The 19,633-nt window shown below is 39.7% G+C and overlaps 1 protein-coding gene across 7 annotated transcripts in view; it reads left to right on the top strand.

The window, feature by feature from the left end:
* The window catches only part of ANO4 (anoctamin 4), a 274,760-nt gene that overhangs the window by 118,650 nt on the left and 136,477 nt on the right, over nucleotides 1-19,633 (top strand). For all 7 annotated transcript variants that reach the window (XR_004646146.1, XM_034773716.1, XM_034773710.1 and 4 more), the window contains one exon: nucleotides 2,376-2,534. Coding sequence is in view for 6 of the 7 variants with exons in the window: in XM_034773716.1 (XP_034629607.1) it covers nucleotides 2,376-2,534 (159 nt within the window). In the remaining variant the exon portion in view is untranslated. The remainder of the gene's footprint in view (nucleotides 1-2,375; nucleotides 2,535-19,633) is intronic.

Below are 19,633 nucleotides of genomic sequence, written 5' to 3' on the forward strand. Positions count from 1 at the left end.
ACTGTACCAACTCTGCACCTGGCAGGCATTGTGAAGTCAATATTTTAATGAGCAGTTCTTTCAGAAATTCCCCTCCTTTAGCCTGCAGTGAGCCCAGTGTCCCAAGACTAGGGGCCGTGTGGAACCTTCTCATTTGCTTTCACATTTAAACTAAGATGCTTTCTTATAACCAGAACCAAGGAGGCAAACAACACCAAGCATCCTTGTTGGAAATATTTATCCTTTTTTCCTGCAAGATACATTTTTATATTGATCGTGAACAGTGTTCAAACTGTGCCATTTAAAATGGGAGACAATTCTCCTCTGGGAAAATGGTCTGAAAATTCCTGACAGTGCATTTGAAAGGCAGAATATTTGATTTTAAGAAGGTTTTTTTTTATTAGTTTATTTCTGGCAGGGATGGTTTGCCAGTATCCAGACAGAGGGTGACTCATCACAAACAGGAAACTACCCCAATCGTCTTGTCAGTTTGGCTGTGGAATGTTAACAGGAGGACTCCTGCGAGCTCTTCTCCATCATTCCACTCTCACTGTTCATTCCAATGGCTGAAGAGTTTTGTTATTTCAATATGTAACATTGCTTATGTCAGGCTCTAAGCACTTTAATGTTTCTTTAAAAAAACATCCCTCAAAACACATTTACGGCCTCCACATTTTGAGCGACATACCCCATCTACACAAAAGCATAAACCTACCAGCTGACAGGGGCGGTACTGCAGATCATGGGGGGAGGGGTGTGCGTGCGTGCGTATTATATAATAGAGGTGGTGGTAAAAAAGTGTGAGGGATAAATGGCAACCTTCACCTCCACACCTGACCTGACTTTAAAAGAGACTGGTTTCCTGGTTTATTAGATTTTTCGAAAGGAATCAGCCTCTGCTGATCTGTTTGCCAAAGCAATAAAAAAAAAAAAGCTAAATCTGTTTGCTTGTTGCAAGGGTAGAAAATGCTTGTACCGATCCATTATTTACAGGTAATAGTCAAGAAGTAGTGTTTTCTTTAGCCATTGCTAAAGATAGACTTATTTCCAGTGTGGTAAATCCAATCAGAAAGTATATTCAATAGTTCCATAGTGTTCTAAAGTTAATCTAGTGGGACTATGCTGGGATGGAAACAGAACTTTTGTGTCTTCGTCACGGGGGTCACCCACCAGCATGGTGCCTTCTCAGGTATTAGCTCTCTCAGCTGGTGCGTCCTCTCCTGGTGGTGCCTCTCCTGTTGTTGTCCGCCCCTGCAGACCCCTCAGTCCAAGTCCCACAGTGTCCTCTTCATGACTTGGCCCGCCGGCCAGGCCACCATCCATGTTTTCCCCCTTCCGGGGAGAAGTATCTCCCAGTTCTACAGTCCAGCCACTTCCCCAGTGGCAAGTGGGAGGGACCTGGGCCTGCCCACTACTCTGGGTTCTGGCCCAGGATCTGTAGATAGCAGCTTTCTGCTGCCTCTCCTTAACTTCTCCACCAGTGCTGCTTAAGTTTCCTGGGCCACTTCCCCATGGCTCCGGCACATTCTTCACCCTCTTCTCAGGGCTTCCAGCCCGCAAGTCCCAGCAGCCAGCCAGGAGTTCCATTATGCTCCACAGGTCCCTGCCAATACTGCTCTGTCCAAGGTGCTAGCTTCCTTCCACCTGCAAGGCACCCAGTTCTCCCTCCTTGAGCTCCAGGGAGTAACTGCCCCTGTTCTGCCCTGTTGTTCTTATATGGGCCTCCTGAGCCCAGATTGGCTGCTCCTCACAGCCTCTCATCCTATGGACTGCTTCCCATGCAGCCTCCCTAGGGCTCTATAGACCCCTTACATGCCAATGTGGGTGGATGCCCTTCTGCCACCTGTGGAGGGCTACTGAAGCTGATGCTGCCATGCAGAATACCTGCCAGGCAGGGGTGAGTTATGCTCAACACGGGGGTCATAATCACCATCACTTTGAAATGCTTCCAATTCTTTTACTTTGTTTGTATGCAGATATTTTAGTACATTAAACTCTTAGTCTTCAGCTTTTGTTTCAGAATAATTCCATCTTTTACTTAATTTTGTATGTTAGAAATTCCTGTTAGACTTCAAATGACATAAAATCTCCCTTTGTCTCCCTTTCCTCCCGACTTTAAAGCTTGCCTAACGAGGCGTCCTAGTTTTGAATCTGGGAGGTCAGTACCCCTTCTGCTTAAGTGGAGACAATCAAATCCAGAAGTATTTTGTATGAGATGTTAGACAAAACTATCAGTCTTATGAAACATCACACACAAAGCACTTAAAGACTTGGCCCACTTCTCCTAATTGCTTACCAGTCAAGCCTTTTATATTGAATCACACCGAAATTTGTAGCTCCATAGGTTCAAATGGTGATAGTCAACTTGCTTTGGTAATTGTTTTTGCTCTTCACAGGGAGTACCAGATAAAAACAAATCCAATGGGCTATATTTTAGGGATGGAAAATGCCGGATCGACTACATTCTGGTGTACAGAAAATCTAGCCCACAGACAGAGAAGAGAGAAGTATTTGAAAGAAATATCAGAGCAGAAGGACTACAAATGGAGAAAGAGGTAACAGAGCTTCTCTGTTGAAAATTTTAAAATATAAAACTCGATAGATTAGTAGGGCCTGATTCTCATTTACTCTAAGGCAGTGATACTCAGACTGAGGCTCAGGAATCGCAAGCAGCTCCTTAATGTGTTTCCTGCGACTCTTTGCAGGACATAATATCAAACCACTGTGTGATTTAATTCTTAACCAATCAGGATGCTTTTACTATGTTATTAACCAATTGTAGAATACTTGGCCAGTCATTTTGCTGTGAGAATAATAGATATATAGAAAATGAAACAGTGAATTCACACTACTGTGGCTCTTTTGGGTAATGTTGATCTCTAATTTGGTTCTTGAGCCACTGGGGTATCTAAGTATCACTGCTCTAAGGCCTCTTTACACTGCCGTGGCAGAGGAAAGGGGCCTTAAAGGGGTGTCAATATACAGAGCAGTGTAAATGGGTCCTAGTGTAAATGAGAATCAGACCCATAGATTTTAAGGCCAGAATGAACCACTAAGATCATCTTGTCTGATCTCTGGAATTACAAGACCATAGAATTTCATCCAGTGACTCCTGCAGTTGAGGGAATACATTCTTTCCTACCATATAAGTAAACACTATCAAGCCCTCCACTGTACAAAAATTTGAGATTAGTGAGCAACATAAATGCCATTTAAACTAATGATATTTCTGATACCGCCAAGTCTACCATAAACAATGGGAAAAACTAACGTGAAATATACTATGTCAACTTATTTTTGAACCATATGTAGCAGGGGCAAAGCTTACAAAAGTCATACATGGATAAGTGGCTTAGTAACATGAGGAACATGCTTAAACATGTCTCTTCAGATGTGCACATTTTCTGCCCATCCCCCACTTATTTTTACACTTATGAATAAGTTTTGACTTTATGGGTTCTGAATGTGTTTGTGGAGGGCTTGAGACTCAGTGCCAGTCAGTGTGGAGGACTATGACTAGTACTTCACCCTTCTTGTGCCTCATGTACTCTCACTTGTACTGAAGTGTAATGCTTGCTGTATCATACCATATAAGGATTTATAGATTCAAGGCCTTCCTGAACTACCTACCATGTGTCTGTTTATCTACCTGTCTTTATACACTGTCCCACTGATTTTTAAAATGCATGTTATCAACCATATGCCTGTAGTTCTTCTGCACATGCCCTTGAACAGCACGCTTCCTATCAGAATGCTAACTGGGGGAAAAATGGCAGGCCTTTCGCTTTTAAAGGACTAAAAATTTTATACATATCTGCCTTCCTTTTAACATTTTTTTCTGATTGAACATAGATATTGTGTAGTGGTTACATTAGAACATCAACATTTACCAGTAGCTACTACACCAAGGTATCTTGGAAATAACTTTCATGTCACAATGGTAGTTTAATGACAGTGTATTTATTACAAAGGTTTCTTACTTGTACTCACAATGACCTGTTTCACAGAGGAAATTCAACATCATGTTAATTTGTTATCAGCTAATACAGGAGTATGTGGCCGCTCAGCCCTAGATCACAAAATCTGATCTTCTTTCATAACATAAAGTCAAGAACAAACATGAGGAAATATTTTCTGTAGCTTATTAAGTTTTATCAAAGCAGAAGATGAATATGAAATGAATCCTGCTTATTGATCTGTCTGTCAAATAGTTCTATTTTGAAGAACTCTTTTATTTTGAGAAATTTGAAACAGTCTTTTGGATTTATTATGGTACTGAGACCAACAGTGAAAGCTACAAAGGCACTATCTTTTATGTATTATGGAGGTTAAATGCAGCATTTTGCATGGGAAACTTTTGAAGTATTTGTCTTTAAGGTACTTGGTATCGACTTTTGAGGTTCTCTCTCTGCTGGCTATACAGTTGTCTTCTTTCAAGTCAATGTGCCTTTATTGGCGTTTGCTCTTTTACTGCCTAGCAGACAAGTTCTCTGAATGTTCTGCCATCTCACTATTCATTTCAATTTCTCTATTATGCCATTGACATGCAGCTATATTTCTCATTAATACTGTTTGACCCAATGTGACTTCTTGCTAGAATTAGTAATTGGACATCTCTAAATTTTGTTTCACTCAGAATGATCAAAATGAGGTTGTTACATAGCTCTAGTAAATACTTTTAACATCTAAATGTGTAGTCTTTTAGAAAATATGACTTTGACTTTAAATTAAACACTAAGATACATATTTTATAATCATTTTGTCCTTGAATTGAATTCCAATCAGAGGAAATAAGTAGAATTACAGTACCAGTAGCTTTCTCTGTACATTAGCAACCTCCAAGTTTGAACTCGGTGGAATGACAGAGAAATGTGGAATGGTGGAAAGGTTTATGCCTTGATTGTGTCTCATTTCAATTGCATGGGTCTGTCCTTTGATAAGACTTCCAAATCAATCTGGGTTTCAATGCTGGAATGTATAAGTAGCAGCTTTGGCTGGTGCTCGTTACTGTTTCATAATGAACCTGCTTCCAGTGGGAAGAGAGATAAGTTTATAACTGGAGAAGATGTGCGAGACAGCTGTCTCCAGTTCTGGCTGCTGAATGTCAGCAGGTATATCAGTTGTGAATCTTGGAGTAAGGAGAACATGGGTTATTCAATAATTTTCTGTTTGGTTCTTGATCGTTTTTCACCTGGCTACTTGATTGTTTGTGATGTTGCTTTAGAATTTTGACATTAGTCCTGTCTGCTTTAGCCTGTTTAATTTGAGATGAAGTGTTGAAATGGAAACTTTAAGGGCTATTCACACTACAACTTTGAAACCAAATTCATCAGAAACACTGCAATGAAAGGATGGCAGATGATACTGGCTACCCTGACAAATGCAAATGATGCAAGAGCCTGTGGAGGCAGTTTTTGAACCAGTAAGACAAATAGCATGAAATCTAAAAGTTAAACCAGAAGAAGAAGAGGCACAATATCAGAAACATGAAACTGACAAAATCTGGACAGTTCCTGACTGATGAAGATTATTAATATTTTGCCCATGTGTATCATCCCCTCAGAATTCACAGACAGGTTCCTGGGCTACATTACATGGCTCTCGTTTGGAAATTCCACCATAATCTTCTTATCTTCAGCAATAAACCTTGAGGAGGTGCTAGCATGAAAAAAGAAATCCTTAAATACCAAAGTAATTCAGGATATAGATTCAGGATATAGAGGGCAGAGCCGTGATAGCAGTAATTAATCTGAGTGGTCACGAGTTCACAACTGGCTAAACTTACACACTAAGCAGCACCGGTGCTGATTTTTATGTAATGTTAAAATAATTTTTTTTCAGTGTATACGGAATTGGAGATAGTATTACTGTCTTGTCTCAGTTCGATCTGGGTCATATCCAATACATCTGTGACTGTGAGATAAAGAAGTTCTAGGTATTTGATGCAAAATGTGGGCCTAACATATGTTTTTAAGAAGAACCACAGGACAGACTATACCTTTTTTGCAGCCAGATACCAAACTTTCCCATACTGATCTCTATTTTATCTTACATGGTCTCACAAATGATGTGAATAGCTGTGATATCTGGGCCTCAGGATTTTTATCACCCCCTATTGTTGTTCAGTTTATACTATTGGATGCAAAACAAAAATTCAAGTTCCTGTATTTAATGTACAGCTCAAAGATGAGAATACTGAGTTTGTCTGTCGATACAGTTTCAGTCGTTTCTATAACTACTGTATGGGAATCTTGTGTGGCCTATCAGGACTAATTCTAATTGGGAAAATATTAATGGGAAAACAGTAATTAAGATGCATGTGTTCATATATTGAAGGTATTTATATCTCAATGCATATCTGATACATGAAAAATGCTTATGATACCTAGACTCTCAGAATAGATTCTATTTGATTTCAACTCAGTTTACATTTTCTTTTATTATAGTTCTTATAGCTATACTGAGTTATTGCATATATAATTGTTTTTGCTTACTAACATTCTTTTATCCAAATTTTTGAGTATGCCATTCATAAAATGAATGATAAAATATATATATAAATGTGTATATTGAATTTGGTTAATTGTTTGGGGTGAGAGTCTGTGCTGAACTTAGTCCATGGGGAGGACAGCTAAGGTGGCGCAAAACTACGTTTGCACCTTCCTAATTCTGTGCTGCTCTGCAGTACCCATTAGACAGCCCTAAGATCAGTCGAAGTTAGGGTAACCTGTCCCTCGCTGTCCAGGGGCCACAGTGCTGCCCAGAATCTCTGAAGCATTGTATCCATTCCCAATGCATCCCTTGCATCCTCAGCCACTCTTCATCACTCTGGCACTTTTACCAGGCATAAAGGGGTGAGAATCTGCAGCGGGGGTGAGAATCTTACTGGTTGTGTTTATATACTATAAATAGGCCTAATAATGCAACCCTAGCTACTTCACCTAAATAGCATAACAAAAGTCACTTTAAATATGCTGATAGAGATAAATAAATAGGAATCTTGCATGAGTAGTCAGCCTGCTCATGTAAATTAGGATAGTAGGATCAGGCCTTGTATTTTTATTTTATATATGTAGGTTAATGTTGCTGTATGAAATCAATGAAATGTTTTAAAACACCAACAAAACCCTTCAGTCCTCTATGTGCCAACAAGCAAATACTGCATACTCCTCAGAGTCACTGGAGGTAGAGCATTGCCCATAAACTAATTTCTGATATTTTTCAAAAATCAGTCAACATGTTTGGGTTTCAGTCTGCTTGTTGATGTTCCCTTTCAGTTAAAGAAAGGGTTGGTTTTGTGTACCAGTATTTCTCAGTTTTCTGTTAACCATTCATGTTCTGTGCTTTGGTGCTATATGCCAGATTAAAAACTTCAACATTGTCACCATCAGTGTCAAAATGTCACCAGGTCATCCCCTAATTGTGCTTGATTATCTGCCTTAAGCAGCAACTGATATTTGTGGAGCAACATCTGGCAGTTAATATGCAGCAGAAGTATAAAATAGGTACTTATTGCAAGACAGCTCATTCTTATCTTCACTAATGTGTGTGAACTGATAGCTACCAGTAGGTATAATTTAAATCTGAAAACCGTTTGGGGGCCATTCTGAATCAAAGATACTGTATAAATATATTATTATTTTTTGACTTTATGGGTTCTGAATGTGTTTGTGGAGGGATAGTAAGTACTCTCTAAAGTAGTTTCCCTTAACATGGCTATAACTTTGTGCTAATGGGGACAAGGCTTTAGAGGTTTAGTACTGTGTATGGAGAAAGTTGCAAATCCATTATGCTACCCTCTCCATTCCAGAATGTGATCATTAGGAGTTTACCATGCAACTTCCCCTCAGATGTGGCCACAGTAACTCACACATTTGTCACTTCCAGACTGTACTATTGAAAACTGCTGTATCTATAAATGAAGGTGCTGCAAGATGCAACAGCCCAGTTCCTCAGTAGGATGAACCATCTGGCACATCCTACCAGTGTTCCACATCTTTCATGGGTTTTAATCACCAAGTCCCTCAACAGGTCAGAGCGCTACTGCATCATAGCCTGGCTCTCCATCAAAAACCCACTGAGACAGCATCACTCCAGTGGAATAAGACCTCTAACAAAGCCAAGGTAAAGCTCATGAAAGCTAGAGACAAAATATTCTTGGCCAAAGGTACCTGACTGTGGCAGAAGAAATTTTCTGCAGAGATAAGATTGAGACAAAAATCTATTGCTCTCCAGAGTATGGAATTGCTACTGCTCAATCCATAAACGAAACTTCCTTATAGAAGTGAAGAGCAGAATCAATTATGATGTCCTCTATGGACAGTGCCTTTAAGTCTAAACTACTGCATCTAATGCTTTGGTATTATGGTGACAAGCACTTCAGAAGTGCCTAATATATTTAGGGATAAGGGAGTATTTTTCAAAAGCACTTGTGTGATTTTTTTTTTTTAAGAAGAGCAAAGCTCATTGACTTCCAATGGATCTTGTGTTCCTCAGTCATTTGTGGTGGGATTTTCCAAAGCACCTGGGTCCACAGCATTTTTCTTTATTCTGTTCTTCCATACCAAAGCAAGAGTGAGAGTTCACTGCAACTCTGCTGGCTGGCCCTCGATTCCTTTAGCAGCGGTAGGCTTCTAGAGAAATACAAGCTATTAAAATCTTTAAAAACAGCCACCTCTACCCTCTCTTTTGGAAGAGAAATCAAATACAGTAGACATGCTAGACTACACTACAGAGACTTCAGAAATTGAGTAAAGTTTTGTTGCGATTAGTTTCCTAAAGCCTCTCTGAGCACAGAAAGTTGTCACTTAAAAAACCTGTTTTGACACCCAAATGAAGATTTTTAGACTTTACATTGACTTCCAAGGTTCCTTCCTAGACCTGAGGAAGTGTAATGTAATGGCTCCGCACAATACTTAGAGATGGTTCCACTTTCTTTAGCTAAGAGTTTTTCCTTATGTTTATGAATAACTTATTTTATAATTGGTTAACTTTTTACATATTGCCACTTTCACTAGAGAACAGTGTACTACTTCCCAGAAGTCTGATAGAAATTCCAGCTGGTACTCAGCAATGACTTGGCTCAAGTCTTGTTGAAAGTAATGGATGTAATGAGAAATCACAAATGACAAGAATACACAGTATAGTATAATATAGTGACTCTTGACTGATCCCTGAATGTAAAACCAAAATTAGATTGAGGCCATGTCAAAGTGAGGTAAAAGGCTTGAAATATAGGCTGAATAGAGAAAAAAACTTTAAAGGCTGAAACTTAAAATACAATTATGTTCAGAAAAGTGATTATGTGAAAATGCCACATTTTTAATCAGCAGCTCTTCCTCCAATATATATTCAGTTATAGCAGTGTTCTTTTCTGACAAAAAATAACTTCTTCTACTTTGTTCTCTTGTTAGTACTTCCGAGCCAACACAGTTATGTTGGAATGAGCTATTTTCTGTTCCCGCTCATGCATCATTGACAGTGTTACTAATGAAGTTCCAGTTGTACACCCTTTATTATTGGTTGTGATGCATGAGTTGGAAAGAATAGCTTAACTTGCAGAACCCAAGTTGTGTTTGCAGAGCTGGCAGCTAGAAAAGATACCTTGTAAGCTTAGGGTGACCAGATGTCCTGAAATTATCGGGACCATCCTGATATTAGGTGCTTTGTCTTATATACTCAACTATTCCTCCCCCACCCGATTTTTCACACTTGCTAGTTGGTCACCCTATATAAACTCAGCATGTGGGTCACTGAGAGGCAGTAATTTTAGTCACTCTGAGGTCTTGTCCACACAGAGACTTAGTGTGCGGCAAGTTGGGTTGTGAATCTACAATGCTGTATAGCCAGCTAGCTGTGTGGACCTGCTGCCACACACTCAAAATTCCATAGTGTCTTTTGACCTATTGCTGAGGATCTACCTTTTAAGTGTTGATGCATTCTGAATTGGGTACGTTATATTGTTTTGTTCATATTACTATTTATATATTGACTCTTTTGCTAACTTAAACTTCATTTTAAAATATACTTTGGGAAAGTTGCAAGATGAGTAAAATCAAATTCCTTCCTGTCCTTTCATTTTTAATTCCCTGTCCTCTAACTCATCTCAACATCATCCCTCCTGTCACATGCTCACACCTGCCCATGTTCATACACATGCACACACACACACACAGAGAGAGAGAGAAACTGTAACCAACATTTATTTCAAAACGCCTACTGCTTTCTTTAGAGCCTAGATTTCACTCTACACCTGCATTAAGCCAAATACCAAGAAATCTGATCAAGAGTTGCAAATTTGGGACAGACATTTGGGAAAAGCTACATCTTCTCTGATCTTCCGTTTTGAATAAGATCAACTGCAGTGTCAATTTACTATCTGACATGTCTTCTGTTATAGACTACATTAAGCATTTGGATAGATTTGACTCTCTATAATAGGCCATTTCAGTCTCTTACTTTTCTAATCCTATTATCCAGTATGTAAATAACAAGAGCTAATGAATTTACAAAGGAAGTTATACCATATGTGGTAGCTGCAGTTTCATGAACAGCATAAATACCACATTATTAGCAGGCACAGTTTATTATTTAGATTTCTAAGCACCATGCCTGATTGCAATCACAAATCAAGCACTTGGGCATGTAAATGACAGCCATAGATTCTAAGGCTTGAAGGGAGCATTGTGATCATCTAGTCTGACCTCCTATATAACACAGGCCATAGAACTTCCCATAATAATTCCTAGAGCAGATCTTTTAGAAAAAACATTCAAGCTTGATTTTTAAAATGGACAATCCACCACAATCTTTAGTAAATTGTTCCAATGGTTAATTAGTCTTGTTGTTAAAAATTAATGCCTTATTTCCAGCCTGAATTTGTCTAGCTTCAACTTCCAACCATTGGATTGTGTTACACCCTTCTCTGCTAGACTGAAGAGCCCATTATTAAATATTTGTATGTATGTACTTACAGACTGTAATTATTCATCCCTTAACTTTACATTTATTAAGCTAAATGGATTGAGCTCCTTGTGTCTATCACTACAAGGCCGGGTTTCTAATCCTTTAATTATTCTTGTGGTTCTTCTCTGAACCCTCTCCAATGTATCAACATCCTTCTTGAATTGTGGGGACCAGAACTGGACACAATATTGCAGAAGAGGTTGCACTGGTACCAAATAAAGAGGTAAAATAACCTCTCTACTCTTACTTGAGATTCTCCTCTTTATGCATTCTAGGATCACAATAGCTCTTTGGGTCACAGCATCACACTAGGAGCTCATGTTCAGCTGATTATCCACCACAACCCCCAAATATTTTTCAGACACATAAACTGTGCCTGCAAAATTGCACGTGCAACAAAAGAATCCTCGTTAAGGCCAAGCTGAAAATCAAAGCCAACATACGCATTAGCTGTGAAAGTGAAAGGCTAGTTATTTACTTTAACATGTTTAACTGCACACACTCTTTGTTGTTTTCCTTTGACAAGTGGCAGGTAAACCATGTAGCTCGGCCTGTGCAAGCCATACACAGATCAATTGCCCATACAAAGTTTCATTCTAGACTGAAAAGCAATTCAGTTAATTCTGTAATGCAAAAAGCTCTCTCAGGAGACTTAATGAAATCCATGTTTCAAAGATAGTCCATACATAAGTGAATAGGTATCCAAAAGAATGGCACCTAGTGCCAGGTTTCCTTTTATTAGATTGCACTGCTCCAAAAAGGCTTTGTCAGTATACTGTAGAGGCATCTTCAGTTAGCTGGGCATTATGAGAAAAAACGATTTGGTAGCCAAACAAGATAAACAATAATGGGGGGGATGTTTGTTTGTTTGTTTGTTTACCGTGAAGCTCAATGAAGATTTAGAATATGAGCACAGAAGAGGTACTTGGAATTCTATATGGATGGAGTTTGAACTCAAATTTCACAATGCAGTTTAAAAGGTAGACTTTTGACCCATTTCCCAGGGATGTGTCTAGAGTTCTTTATAAAGTAAATGCTCTGTGTAATTACAGTCTTTTACACATAGAATGTAAAGGTGGCAGGCAAAGAGGTCTGGTGTGAATGTAGTAGGAAATGTTTCATTGAAAGCATTGATGTGCATTTGAAGAGAATAGAATAGCTAGACCAGGGGTGGCCAACCTGAGCCTGAGAAGGAGCCAGAATTTACCAATGTACATTGCTAAACAGTCACAGTAATACGTCAGCAGCTCCCTGCCCACCGGCAGCCCCACCAATCAGTGCCTCTGCCTCCCTCCCCACACTTCCCGATCAGCTGTTTTGTGGCATGCAGGAGACTCGGAGTGGGAGGAGCGAGGGCATAGCAGGGTCAGGGGAGGGGGCGAGAAGGGGTGGAGTGGGGGGAGGGCCTCTGGCAGAGCCAGGGGTTGAGCAGTGAGCACCCCCCGGCACATTGGAAAGTTGGCACCTGTAGCTCCAGCCCCGGAGTCGGTGCCTATACAAGGAGCCACATATTAATTTCTGAAGAGTCACATGTGGCTCTGGAGCCACAGGTTGGCCACCCCTGAGCTAAATAATATTAAGAAACTGGAATAATTGTTTAATACCAATGGATTGAAAATATTTCCACAAATAGTCCATTTTTTTCTGCAGAGAAGTTCAGCATTTTTCTCTTGACATAGTTTTCTGTTGCCCACTCTTTGTAAATCAGGGAGTTTAAAACCTTTGGATGACACTGTGTTCAGAAACATCTGGCCTACAAAGGATTATATGTGGAGCACTCCGTCTGAAGAGGAGATAATTTTTCATTTTACAATAATATGTTCTCTCAGACTCGGACTTTAAGGCCAGAAGGGACCATCATGATCATCTAGTCTGACCTCCTGCACATCACAGACCGCAGAACCTCACCCACTTTCTCCTGTAATAGGCCTCTCACCTCTGTCTGTGTTATGAAAGTCCTCAAATCATGATTTAAAGATTTTAAGTTACAGAGAATCTATCATTTACTCTAGTTTAAGCCAGCAAGTGACCCATGATGCAGAGGAAGGTGAACCCCTGCCCCAGGCTCTCTGCCAATCTGACCTGGTGGAAAATTCCTTCCTGACCCCTAACATAGTGATCAGTAAGACCCTGAGCACGTCAGCAAGACCCACCAGCCAGACATCTGGGAAAGAATTTTCTGTAGTAACTCAGAGCCCTCCCCATCTAGTGTCCCGTCTTTGGCAGTTGAGGATTTTTGCTACTGGCAGTCGCAGATGGGCCACATGCCATTGTAGGCAATCTTACAATACCATCCCCTCCATAAAGTTATCAAGCTCAGTCTTGAAACCAGTTAAGATTTTTGCCCCCACTGCTCCACTTGGAAAGCTGTTCCAGAACTTCACTCCTCTGATGGTTAGAAACAGTCTAATTTCAAGCCTAAACTTGTGGATGGCCAGTTTATAGCCTTTGTTCTTGTGCCAAATAATTCATCTCCATCCCTGAAGTTTATCCCTCTGATGTATTTATACACAGCAATTATATCTCCCCTCAACCTTCATTTTGTTAAGCTAAACAAGCCAAGCTCCTTAAGTCTCCTCTTGTAAGGTAGGTTCTCTATTCCTCTGATCATCCTAGTAGCCCTTCTCTGCATCTGTTCCAGTTTGAATTCATCTTTCTTAAACATGGGAGACCAAAATTGCATACCGTATTCCAGATGAGGACTCACCACTGATTTGTACGTTGGTAATAATACTTCCCTATCTGTACTGGAACAACGTCACCTGATGCATCCTAGGAGTGCATTAAGCTTTTTCATGGCTACATCACATTGGAGGTTCATAGTCATTCTGTGATCAACCAATACACCCAGGTCTTTCTCTTCCTCTGTTGTTTCCAACTGATATGTCCCCAGATTATAGCAAAAATTCTTGTTGTCTTAAATGCATAACTTTGCACTTTGCACTATTAAATTTCATCCTGTTTCTATTACTCCCATTTTCAAGGTTATCCAGATCTTCTTGTATGATATTCTGGTCCTTCCTGGATTAAATTGTAATTATTCCATGATATATTTTTTGTAGCTGCATTGATTTCATAGCAGAGTATTTGTCCATTGTAGGCTCTAGGAGAACCTGTTAGATCCAATAGTCTGTAGCTACTTAGAGCATAGTGAGAGCTTTAGATGCTTAAGGATTGCAAGACTGGGCCCTTACAGTACAGTTGTGCTGATTTGGTGGTGAGAGCTCTAAAATTGCCCCGAGTTAGAGGAGAAGCAGGCCTCTCTGGAAATGCCAGCCAAATGCCTACTAGTGTCCCTTTGAATTCTCTAGGCTTTAACACTGAGTCACCCTGAAAAATGGCATCTTACTTACAATATTTCTGAACCTGCAGGTGAGCAGGAGTAGCAGCCTCAGAGATCTGGTCGAATTGCATTGAAGCCAAAATGTTTTGACAAAGTTTTCATTGGGAAAGTTTTTTAGTTCTTGAGCACACTGGTCAACAGAGAGCACATGTGCTACATTCACCCTCTCTAGCCTGGCAGTTGAAGTGTGAGTCCCAGGTTCAAGTTTCTGCTCAATTCAGAGTGACCTGCATTGAAAAATTTTACTCTGAATCAGCCAGAGCAGAGGCTTGAACCTGGTTCTCATACATCCCAGTGCCCTGACCACCAGACTACAGAGGGTGAGTCTCACACTCAAAAAGCTCAAGTTTTGATTAGAAAGGTGAGACTCTGACTCAGTTTTGTTTTCATTAAAATGTTCTAAGGGCTTGTTTTGGTTTCAGTGCCGAGCTAAAACAAATGTCAAAAGTTGCCACAAAACAGAATCATCATCCTCTAAATAGCTCTCCTGATATGGGCCCCCACTACTCCACCCCATGCACAGACAGATGATGCAGCAGCGTAAGGCTTGCCTTATTTTCTCTTATTCCCCTTCATGGGGGCATAAAGCAAGAGAGATGTTTACCCACCATATATCTCTTAGTTTTTATTAGGGCTCTTGAGGCTTACTGTGTGTTCATAATTAGCTACAATAATATTCAGTTATAGCTTTATTTGTTTCTTGCCCTTTCGTGGATGTAATGCAGTGACGAAGTGAGAGAGATTTAACAAAGCCTGAACTGGGGGAAGCATTCTGTGGAGATAGCCATGAAGAATGAAAGCCTTTGCCAGCCAGTTAGACCTGTCCTTCTGTTTAAGCTATTTTCTAAATTACAAAACCCCATTCTCCTCATGTAAACCTTTTATATTCAGACATAAAAGCTTTTCAAATAATCCCTCAAAATGCCTTGTAGGCAAAACAGTTTAAAGTAACATTCCTTTGGCAGTATTAGTACTACAGTATTTATTAAGTCTGTTAGACATCCTTTGTAATTTGTATTAATAGGTTTACATAAAGCTTTCCATTTAGAAGGAACAGCACTGACTCCTTTGAAATATTCATTGTTAAGCACTAATGTAAAAACATTGTACTTATCTTTTGAAGTTACCATCTCTCTACTTTTCTTATCCCTGTTTGAAATTTGAAACTGTCCTCAAAGATGAAGACCTTCAGAGCTAAATAAAGGTAGCAGAAGAGCGGTTAGTTTGGGGTTCTTGATCCTACAATTGTTCAATCTGCAAAATTCCTGTTGGTTTCAATGAGAATTCTGTACATGGCATGTTGATGAACTTTAGGTGCTGTTATAGACTTTGGACCTTCATGTTTTAAAATTTAGCTTGCTGACCTTTGCTTTGAGTTTCGTATATGAATGTCACATTTTGAAATATTGCAACTGTGGGGTGCTAATTATAGCGCAGTACCCAGGTATTTTCATTTGAACAAATATGCCCAAATATACATTTCTGGGAAATACAGTTATAATTTTTTCCCTGCTAGAACCTGACATATTTTGATGTCTGTTTAATAACAGATGTCTAAAACTGAAAATAAAACGTTCAAGTATTTAGAACATAAACACCTTGAATTTGGCATAAATAGGTTTTACAATTAAGTCAAGTCAGTTAGAGAATTAGTTTCTATCCCAAACAGTTAAAATCCATCAAATTTTAGTGAATTGTTTTTCATATATTTTAGTTTAATATGTTTGGTCTCAGAACTAGAAACTGTTTCTGAAACATATATCAGCAAGTTCCATTGTCTGTTTCCTATTAGCTTGATTTCTACTTGCCCAAGTCAAATGAATGTTTTCCCCTAATATTAAAATTCTTTCTTTTGAGAGGAAAAATTACATAATGACTTTTTATCAGTGTCATATGTCCTCGTTCATAGGTGATTCTTTTAAAAAATGGTCATGGGATTCAGACACTTTTAACACTTCCTATCCCACTACGTATCTGAAATATACAACACTGATTTCTTTCTGAATTACCAAAAATAAGAGAAAATAGCATTTTGTAATGTAATTTTTCATTTACAACTGTTCCTAAAATAGAAGTTGTTACAGAGATACCCATGGTATGGGCAAAGCTTCTCAGGCATATTTAAGTACGTCACTCTTACTTGTTGCTGTTCTTTATACAGACTTATAAAATGGTTTTGGATGTAAGCTGCAATCAGATGGGCTGAAGAGGCTTAGAGCCCATGTAATTATCTCTCAGTGAATGCACAGTTGGGATTTACAGCCCTTTCACCATCCCTATCATTAGGCCATTTCCAAACAATTAAAAAAAATCAAATAATGTTTTAAAAGTATAGAAAATGCTTAAAATGCATATAATTTTCATAATTTGTAGTTTAATCAAATAGATATACATATTGTTGTGTATATCTAAAATGTGCTTTGAAATTCACTTGCATTTCTCTTCTTCCCTTCCCATCATTGTAAGCGAAATGTCAATTTTCTGAGTGACTCAGTATCAAAGTTTTCAGCATTTAGTGGCAATCTTCCACCCCTGTAGCATTGAGACTGTCTGGAATCCTCGTCCCTCTAGAAATGATAATGGTACTCCAATGTATTTCCTGTATGATCACTGCATATACAGGCACCTAACTCCCATTAATATTTAAATGAGTTTTAGGCTCCTAAATACCTCTGAGGAGCTGGACCACAATGTCTCTTGTCTACCAGGAATCTCTTTATCTACTCTTCACAACATGTGAGTCATCCTGGCTGACAAGCCCCTCAGTGAGGCAACTGTAATATTTGTTTGCTATGATATGACCCAGCCAATGTTGTTTTCAATGTGTACGTGTACAATGGTGATTGCTAGGGAACCTGCATATTACCTGGTTGCAGTTAGTGTCCAGGGTGATGTGGATCATTTATTCCCTCTTATTTCCCCTGCATTTTTCCACTGTGCATTCATTGCCTACCTCTGCTCTTCCCATAGCTAGACATTAGCAGGCCTCCAAGTGATTCTGCTGCTGTCATGTTTGGAAGGATAACTGCAAAGAACAAAGGTTAGCAGATATAATGCTACTGACCAACGGAGCAGACCAAAGCTGGCAGAAGTGGCTCTTTTCTGAAGTCCACTACTCCCATTCACTATGAAAAAGCAGGGGTGGGGGAAGGATGGGGAGGGAGAGGAGGAAGTAATAAGTCCTCCTCCCTTCTCCCACTTTTCTTTCTCCCACCTTCACACAGGGCTTTATCCTTGTCTCCTGCTCTTCTCCCTCTACAATCTCTGTCTGGGTAATCTCATGGCCTCACACAACTTCAGCTATATCTCCATATTGATGACTCACAAATCTAGCTCATCACTCCCTCCCTACCTGCCTCCCTCCATCAGAACATGTGTTTCAGTTTGACTTCCTGACATCTCCTCGTGGATGCCTTATTTTTCCTCTCAAATTCTCACCACTAGCCCCATTCTTGGTCATTGGGAACAGCACCATCATTTTGTTCAGAGTTTGACTCCTTCCCTTCCATTGCCCTTCACATTCCGGCTGTGTCCAATTCCTGTTGCTTCTTCCTCCATAGTATTTCAAGATTAGACCTCCTTTTTCTGTCCAGACTTCTAACAGCTCTTGAGCCGCCCTTTATTATCTCCCATCCCTTGTTTACCAAAACCTCTTCTTCTCTGACTCTCCCTGACTATCACTTGAGGATCTCTCAAGTGTCCTCCAGTGGATAACTGGAGGACACTTGTTGCATGCAATGTTTGGCTTCCTATAAAGGAGATGTAGAAGGATGTCACATTCTAGGGTGCAATCCAGACCAGTGAGGGGTTGTGTCATTTCCTGCTCTGTGATGTGGGGTGCCTCACAATGTTTTGCTGTTGTAGCTCCCAACCTGGGCCACTTACAAACAGCCAAACAGTATGAAGATCATATCCTGAATGTTTGTGTATAGCTGCAGTCCTGGTCCCATAACTCTGACTCCAACAGCCTGTCAGCAACACACCAGCCACACTCTGGCTTCCAACAGCCTTGGTTACTACTTGCAGGGTGACCCCAACACAATCCCAATCCCGAATTTCCCCCAAAATATATGGTCTGCGGTGTCCTGTCTCCTCCTGGACAGTTCAGATACTATAGATCAATTGCCCCTTAAGGGGTCAATATCCAACAGTTTGTTACTTTCAGTGGAGTTACCAAACAGCTCGGTTAAAACACAATACTGGATTCATTTTGATTAAAAATGTACCAAGTTTATTTAACAATAGAGAGATTTTAAGTGAGTATAAGGTATTAAAGTCAGAAATGGTTACAAGAGAAATCAAGATAAAATGCTTTCTAGTAGCTAAGATTTAACAAACTAGACTCGGTTCAAGGTAAAATCCTTACCTCATGTTCCCAGCAACATTTCTGACCAAATTCTCAGGTCAGGATGCCCTCCCCCCGAAAGTCAAAGGGCTGGTTCCTTTGTTGTCTTAGGTGGAAGAGTGTGAAAACCAAAACTTTTCTCAGAAACGTCTCTCTCCTTGTCTCCTGTTGGAGCTGTTCCACATTGTGTAAATAATTAAATATTCTTTGGGCCATCAAGAAAGACTCTGAGTCTATAGTGTGGTGGTTAGGGTACTCCATTGGAATGTGAAAAACTCAGGTTCAATTCTCTCACATCCCGGGTGAGTGCCCTAACCAATAGCCTAACCACTGGGCTATTGGCAGGAGTTTCTCTCTCTCTTCCACACACACCTGAAATTTTTTGAAATGTCTCAGTTTTGTTCTGATGCAAAAGAAAACAAATGTAACACTGCATTGTTTTGCAAAATGGAATTCTTGTTTTCTGACCAACCCTACTACTGACTAATACTACCGCTAAAGGCAATTACCTATTTTTTACATAACACACACACACACTTTGTGTGACTATGGCAAAGTAAAATTAGATTGAAACTCTATCACCTGTAGTGCAAGAACTGTGATTGTGTCCAGATCTTATGTGAGTTTGTAAGGAACTGGGCAGGCTACTTGTATATTTCTTCCCCCCTCTTGCTCAAAGACAGGCACAGTCTGGCTCTAAATATTTACCATTAGATCCTGGGTACCTTGTAGGTATTCTTCAGTACTGATAGTTTGTATTTGACTGCAAAGTACAGGTATGTGTTCCCAAATACAAATTATGTTTCTAAAGGCACTTAATAAGTTGCATAGTTTTAAACTGGCTGTGTTTTATATCACCTAAGAATTTTGATTGTATCCTTTCACAAACTCAGTAATATGAGCTGATCATTTTATGTCTGCAAATCATGCCAAATGCAGGTTTAATAATGCATTGTGTCCCTCTTGGGAACATATTCTACCTAAGTACGTCAGCAGATGCA

This window comes from Trachemys scripta, chromosome 1, assembly GCF_013100865.1.
Source record: "Trachemys scripta elegans isolate TJP31775 chromosome 1, CAS_Tse_1.0, whole genome shotgun sequence".
Lineage (NCBI taxonomy): Eukaryota > Metazoa > Chordata > Testudines > Emydidae > Trachemys > Trachemys scripta.